Source organism: Cyprinodon variegatus, unplaced genomic scaffold, assembly GCF_000732505.1.
Source record: "Cyprinodon variegatus isolate N-32 unplaced genomic scaffold, C_variegatus-1.0 Scaffold367, whole genome shotgun sequence".
In the NCBI taxonomy this organism is placed as follows: domain Eukaryota; kingdom Metazoa; phylum Chordata; class Actinopteri; order Cyprinodontiformes; family Cyprinodontidae; genus Cyprinodon; species Cyprinodon variegatus.
The window spans coordinates 428537-436599 of NW_015150820.1; the positions used below are offsets into that span (position 1 = coordinate 428537).

An 8063-nucleotide genomic window follows, 5' to 3' on the forward strand; every position below is an offset into this window, starting at 1 on the left:
TCCAATCATCTTTCAATATCCACTTCATCTTGCTCCTGGCCTACCTTGTTTCTGCCTTACGCAAGTGAGCTTTCACCCACCTCAACTCTATCTCCTCCCTCACTCTCACTATTCTCCGTCCCACTCTCTCTCTGGCTTATTCCACCACTAGTGTCCGGGCCCCTGAGGTAACACTACGCTAACCCTTTTCTAGGTTACTCATCTAAGTGAATGATAATTCACAGCATCAAAGTCTTCTCCCCGGGCCCGAGCGCCAAATACCTAATTTAATTTATGTCAGCATCTGTACATTTACTTCTGTCTCCTTTAACCCCAGTCGGCCTCGGCAGATGGGCGCTCACACTGAGCCAGCTACTGCTGGAGGATTCCTCCTGTTTAAAAGGGGTTTTCCTTTCCACTGTCGCTACAAGCATGCTTGGTGTGATTGCAGAGAATAAATAGAATTGAACTGAATAAAACTTTTCTAATTGCAGCTTTTCTCTGTGTGAGTTTCTTCAGGTTGTATTTATAATTATTCCACTATTTGATTCCATTTATTCAGAGTAAAGGGAGCTAAACACAAATGCAGCCCACATTTTTTACATTTGTATTTTATTGTTTTTCTTAAAATACTTAATTGCTTTGTGTTTGACGAAATGTTGTTCTAAAACATAACGTTTTAAGGGAGAACTTTAAGGAGTATATCTTGATTACAACAAAGTTAAAATGTTATAGGGGTAGAAAGGCTTTTCCTGTGTGTTTCAAGTTTTCAGTTTTGCCCCAATAGTTGTAGAGCTTTTTGTTGATTCATAATGCCAGAAAGATATCCAAATGGAAGCTTATTCTGTAAAACATGCTTTTGCCTTCAGTTCACCTTTAAGGCGTCTTAAGAAGATGATATCGTCAATGTTTTGTAAGTCACGGTGCTTCGCATTTATCTCCAGTGACTTGAAAGCATTCCTTGCTTCACTGTTTTGAAGCAAAAGATCACAACTGCAGTTCATCTCGATCCTGCAAAAGTTCAGTCATTCCTCACAGGCTCTTTAAGCGTCCTGGAAACTTATTTCACCTTTTTCTTCCACAGTGCCAACCACTACTTTTGCCTTACCTCCCCCCTCCCCTCCCCATACCCGCCTCCCTCTTTCTCCTCCCCCTTTTCCATCTATCAACCAGTACACATTCTCTCTGCTCTTACACATATTCTCAATGGTGTAGTCACTGCTTTCTGGTTAGACCTCCCCAAGGAAAGAACATGAGGAAGTGGGGGTTATGGCAAGCTTGTCAGAATAGACCTATGGGAACATAAGAGTGGCTCCTCAAGGGTCTGCCCAGCTCTCTATTCTTACTGGAAAAACCCCAGCTGTCACTGTTTTGCCATGATCTCAGTGACACTGTTTAAGCAACACAGATATCTGTTTTCCACTCATCAGGTAAGTCTTTTTGTTTTCCTTTATTTTTACACTGATGCATTACAAGAAGGAATTCACTAAAAATCCTCATATTCTTGTTTTCCAATCTTACCTGGCTGAGGTTTAGCATTATATGCTATATGGTGTTTTTACATGAGGAGACATGTTCAGGACCTTTCTGCTGAAAATTGAACTGGAAGCTATTCTAAGTAAGTTGTGGTCTGGCCTTGGCAGTCAACACACATTTTCATCCTGTGAATTCTTGTTTTTCATTTCATTCCACTTCACATTCATGTCAGAATAACACAAGCTACTTTGCATATGTTTTTTTTTCTTTTTAACAGGGGGGTTTCTTAGAGGGAACTCTCATTGCTTGCACACTTCAAATTCCCTTGTGCAGGGGCAAGTTTTTTGTATAATGGATGTTTGTTTACTTCTTTTGCAAAGCAGCAAAAATGCCATTAGATTAAACACATATTTAGCACAGTCAAAATATGTTGTGCTTTGGTTGTTTTAGAAAGTAAAATAATAAATTAGTTTTAATGCAAGTTTGTTAGGGCTGCACTACTGGAAATTCTATATTGTTTTCTACTGGAACAATAGTGCAAAAAAAAAAAAATCACATTTTTATTGATACTTATTTGCTTCATGTTAACTTTAATTCAAGGGATTATATTATAGGATAAAAATCTTATTTTATAGGTTTTGCAGTTAAAACTTGAAAAGGTAAACTTTGGTAACAAGTCTTTTTTGAACTCTGTATACTCTGGAAGTCTCTTGTCCTCTAATCACATCTCAAAATGTTCTCTGAGAGTTGTTTGTGGTTGAAAAGATGATAAACATCTGCACAGCTGAGATAGAGGAACTCAGTGTTTGATTTTCCACCCGTACTTTGGATGCCTCAGAAAGTGTCAAAGGTGAGTTTTTAAAGAATGGCCTAATTGAGGGGTAAGGTTGATGTTAGTTGTAGCCGACTGGGGACATCTTCTGCTCTAATTAATGGTGTAAAGTGTTGTAAATCACCCGCTGTGTAAGAGCAGTAAGATTCCTCTATGTAGTGATGTCACCGCTCATATGTGAAGCAGATCCAGACTTGAACAGTTCAGCCTGAGCCAGATGTTGAGTTTAATTTCCCTACACACTCTTGGCTACATTGGGATGTAATCAAAAATGTCCAGGGATGCACTTAGATTTTTTTATCCTTTATAAAAACTGAGACTTTGGTAATAATAAAAGTGATAACTGTTGGAAACATTTGAGGATTAACAATACATAAAAAATATTTACATCCCCTTAGCTTGTTTGACACATTACAATCAGCAAATTCAGCAAACTGTCTATGGACTTTACAAGACCCACACAAAAAAGTGTTTTATTATGAAGTTGAAGGAAACAGATGCATCCTTTCTAACATTAGAAAATAAAAATCTACCTTTATATACAAACATTTTAGTTCAAAGAAGGCTCTGCAAATTTCTGAACATATACAAATTATATAGAAAATGACATACTGGGCATTTGAAAAGGTTAGAAAGAGAAATAAGCGACTACTTTGGCAAATAAATGTTTTAAGAAGATCCTGAAACTGAACAGCACAACAAGCCTATCTGACATGATCATTTCCAAACTTTAATACGGCTATAGCGGCCACCTTATAGTTTACGCATGTTTAAGTATGCTGTACTTTTATACCAATTTCTACTCTTTGATACCCTAAATAAAATCTAGTTCAACCATTTGTCTGATTTAATAGATTATGTCCCCCTTCATGTAATGATAGGTCAGCAAATACATCTGTTCACTATATGGGGGTTAGCTAAATTAACATTAAAGAAACCTCAGTGATGCTCAGAACATATAACAGAGATCTATTTGACCCATTTTATGAAAATAGAGGATGGCCCAGAAAATATAAGCTATCCAGCAAACCAAAAAATCTATTCTTTTCGTGACTGTGATGGTTTGTCACATAAAATCCCAATTAAAATACAATACAATATATGTTTACTCTGTATGATATTGCAGATATTTTTAAAAGTCATGTATCAGTTCTGTCAAGATGATTTTTAGGTTTTACAAGTTAAAGAAAGTCTCTCATCTCTTTTATTTCTTTTTCTTTTAGGCTATCAAACTGATTGTATTTCTGATTAAAAAACATGGCCATGTTCCATACAAAGCACAAATACCTGTGGATTTACGTTTTGAACTATGAGTAATTAGAAAACAAAAAAAACATGGAGACTGCATATGGGACGAGTTTGGAAGAACATCAGGCACCTGTGGAAATCTTGACCTTTTCGGCAAAAAGATCCTCTACAGGAGGAGAGAATGCTTCAGTAAAACCATGTCATCTTATGTGTGACCTTATCCCTTTAGAGATAAGGCCACAGTTGGAGCCAGATGGGGATATACGTAATCTGAAGAAAAGCTTTACATTTGACCATTATAACACTATAGAACTAAGTGAGTCTGCAGGGCCTAAACAGGTCCTTGCTAGTGCAGCTCCTGGTACTTCTCAGGTTCTTGCAGAAAATGATCTCTCCATATCACCATCATCAAATGAAGGCTGTTGCTGTAGCCCTTTACCTTCTGCTCATGCAGCAGAGAGTCAGTTATCCCAGACAGATCAAATTCAGCCTCATCATTCAATAGACTTTTATCCTGGATGTGTACAAAGACGCTTTAAGTCATGGGAGCCAATTTCAAATAGATCAATCATCAGTCAGACATGTGCATCAGCCATTGAGATCCCTGCTGACCTGCGTCCAAGAATCTTAGATTTACCACACATTGTGAAGCAAAGACCAAGCACTATCACCTTCTCAGACAGCTCCGAATCATCCTTCATCAACAGCCATGCTTCTCGCAATGACAGCTCTGATAGTGAAGAATCTTCAGAGGAGGAGAAAGAGAAGGGTGACTCTAACCATGATGATTACGGAGATGGAGATGATGTTCACATCGTCCTTGAGTGGGCTCACAGTAAACATCTCCCCATGGCTAAGAAGAAACAGAGGAAAATGGATTGCATGGATTCATCAGATGAAACACACAGCACCTGCGGTTATGAGGCAGAAGAGGAAATAAGCAGCAAGGAGGTATGCTTATACGGTGGCCATGGGTGCAAACGCTGTGCAGATACATAAAAACAGCTAATTAAACAGGTTCTACAAATACAAAAATACACAAACACTCAACGAACATGTAAAGAAAGAAAGCTGCAAAAGAGAGATGATGCAAACAATAAATAGATAAATATAAAATATATAGAGTGAAAACAAAACCCATGAGCTGTGCCTATACATCCTCTTACTCAAAAGATTGTAGGAATCTTTGTGGCTACCAAGTACCAGCTAGGAATGTTGGGAGTTCTCTATGCTAAATGAAATATGATATGAAGCATGCAACTTGCTTTAGGTTTTGCAACTTGCGGCATTTCCACATGTGTTGTATGCTAACATCATTTATGTGTCCCAGTGGGTTTTGCATTTGTTTGCTCTCTACTATTTATGACTGTATTTTCGCTGCATTTTTTGCTTTGCAGCTTTTTCCTTTGCGTATGTGCTTTGTGTCTTTGTAGAACTACATGTATCTACTGCACATCTATGTTGTTGCATTGCATTTGCACCAAATGGACCTTAAACAACAGTAGTTCACACTTTTTCTCATTAAATTTACAGTGATTTTATACTATATTATTTAATATATACTATTTGATTTATCATTTAGACATTATTAAAATTAAAAACAAATAATTAATGCAAAATTTGATCCATGAGTTTAATGTAACTTTTATTGCTTCTTAGAGAGATATATAAAACATAGAAAAGTGCAGGAGTGCACAGGCTGACCATTTGTAAGGCATACATAGATCCAGGAGGAATTCAGACAGCTTCTGCTTTATTTCCCCTCCCTTAGCTGTGGTTTTAGCTTGATAGACCAAATCGGACTAACATTACTGTTGAACTTCACCTTCCATTTCTAACTGTCTTCCTCCTCTCCTCCCTTTTTCTTTGAGGTGTTTCTGTGTGTCCTTTTCACATGACCTCCACTCCTGTTTTTTATTGCCTGTTTAAAAACTTACATAAGCTTTCAAAAGTCTACTGTAATCCATTGTATATTTGCTTTGTTATGCATTGAGGGAATACAGCCAACATCACATACCTGTCATGCTTTTCATAGCAGTCAAACATAATGCATTGGTGTATTGGTATATATTAACCTCTTTGGCTGGTGCTAGGACATCCAGATAATACTGGCTTTACATGCAGAATGACACTCAGCTCTGAATGGGTTGTTTTGGAGAGAGTAGCAAGAATGCAGAGAATCCAGGGAGTGTGTTGTAAATATTATCCAAAGGAGTGCAGTAAATGCTCCCCATGCCATCAAACCACAAATCTTTTTATTGCTTAGTAGAGTGAGATGCAAAGCAAAAGAGGACACATATAACAATCATAACATTCCTGTATTTTTTTTTTAAACAGATACATTATTTTCTATTAAAAATTAAGACTTAACCTCAAACAGGCTTATGGTGATTCTGGAGACACAGAAAATTCATAGCTCAGATGAAAGATTCTGGACAGGTAAACTTTCCCTTTTGCACATGTTGAAGGTCCTCTAATCAGATAAGAGTTAAATGAAGTTTTTCATCTCCATGAAAAACCAAGGACACAAATGTTTCCCAGTTAGTTGGAAAATTGATGGAGCCAAAAAGCTGGAAATGTTGGAAGAAAACATGAAAACTTACAGTTAGTGCTGCAAATAAATTATTTAAATCTAAGGATAATTACTTTATGGATCAAAATGGCCTAGTAAATGTCAAGGCATAAATGCAATTTATGTGGAATTACTCTTAAAAATTCAGGGTTTATAAATGATTGTCTTTAATAATTTTTGGATGTCTCTAAATTGAAGGAATAATTGTCTTTACAAAAATATTCTTTTGGAGGATCATGAGACACTCTGATATGAAAGCCATAAAGATTATATGAACACAGTTTTTATAGTTTTAAATGCAGAAACTCAGGGATACCTAATGCTTCAATCATTTCTGAAACAAGCTGTGGATGCATTTGTTAACCAAGTGAGGGCACTATATGCACAAAGTTCAAAGTCTCTCATCTCGTGTGTCTTTACTGATGAACTCACATATGTCAGAAGGCACATTTGACCAATATATTTTATTCCTTCCACCCCAACATGCCCATGTTCTCATCCTGATTTGTACTGTAGACTATTAGCAATGTAATTTATTCCTTTGAGTAGCCAGGTAGCCCATGCCCTTTTCGCATGACCGGTTGCTACTTTGGGATACCTCCATGGTGATCTCTGGCACTCTCAGTGGGTGGCACAGACTAGGCAGTGAGCCCAGAGCTCACACACTTAACTCCTCATTTCCATCTCAAAGCCCCAATGTTGGGGTTCCACAATGTCTCCAAATTGTGCTGATAAAGTTATAGTCTGTTCACTTTGTGTCATCCCCTAAAGATAACATGGCATCTAACTCATGGAATGACTTACTGCAGCTCAGTTCCCATGGTGGTGAGCATTTATGTAACTCCCAGGGCCACATTTAGAGGAAAGGGAATGAAGAAATGAATTAAGTGACGATTCTCACTTGAGCGTCAATGTGCCCTCTGGAATTTGTCTCATTCTGAGGGGAAGTGTCCGCATTCCCAAACAGCACCTTGAGGGGATGTCACTACAAAGACACTTTGTGACTATGTCCCAGACTTTGCATGAGTGAAAGCCAGAAAACAGGGCATCTGTTTCTTGCATTTCTGCTCGTCTAACACGAGGGGGTAATTAGCAGTCCGGCTCACAAGATCCTCGGCTTCCTTTTCTTATATGTTTTTGGCCTAAACAGTTGAGCTTTTTTCCCCCGACCAATGGTTTAGTGTCTGTTTCTATTTTAGTGTCTTCCTCTTGAATTAAACAATCATAATAGATAATAAAAAGTGCTAAAGTGTCACTTAAAATCAAAATAAATGAATTTCCCTCTGCTTCACTTCTAGCTGGCATAGTTTGTTCTTTGTTTTTTCACCAGAGGAATCTCCTTGGTTTGTAACCCAGAGATAGAGTTCTGAACTGTCTAAACATATGAATACATTAACGAACATCTTATATTATAAATTAAGAAATCTTATAAATTGAGAAACTTAAATTTTCTTTCCTCTTGATGGCCCAGAGTAATCCTTTAGACCTGAGAGGGCACCAGAGAAGCAGACAAATTTAGAGCATTCCTCAGGGATTGAGTGGAAGGAGTTACTTTCTCCCAGATCTCGCTCAGTCAGCTGACCCTGGGTGGTAATCGGGATGAATGGTGCCTGGTGTCTGGTCTGTAATGCACCCACAACTAGAAGATAATGCAAGAAGACCATGTGTAACAAGATTAAGAAGTATAATATGGTTAAGACTTGCAGCATAATCAAGAGTGATTTGCAGCTTGGGAAAAATTGTTAAAAAAATGCTTTGTTAAAGCAGTATGCACATTTATTGAGGCGTCCAAAGATACAATCCGTGGTCCCTAATGTAGCTTTTTGTACAACCTCATTATCCTGCACACATTTACACTTTTGGTCATTTATTGAGACGTCATATTCTTAAAAGCACTATCTCAGGAGTGAGTATTATTTTTTCATGATGGGGCAAATATAAACATATATATATATA

General features: G+C 37.6%; 1 protein-coding gene across 2 annotated transcripts in view; it reads left to right on the top strand.

Moving 5' to 3' along the window:
* The first annotated feature begins 1218 nt into the window (after positions 1–1218).
* LOC107092104 (stAR-related lipid transfer protein 13-like) overlaps positions 1219–8063 on the top strand; it is an 80077-nt gene continuing 73232 nt past the window's right edge. For both annotated transcript variants that reach the window (XM_015386392.1, XM_015386393.1), the window contains exons 1-2: positions 1219–1409; positions 3511–4486. In XM_015386392.1, coding sequence (XP_015241878.1) covers positions 3623–4486 — 864 coding nt within the window. In that variant the 5' untranslated portion in view covers positions 1219–1409; positions 3511–3622. The remainder of the gene's footprint in view (positions 1410–3510; positions 4487–8063) is intronic.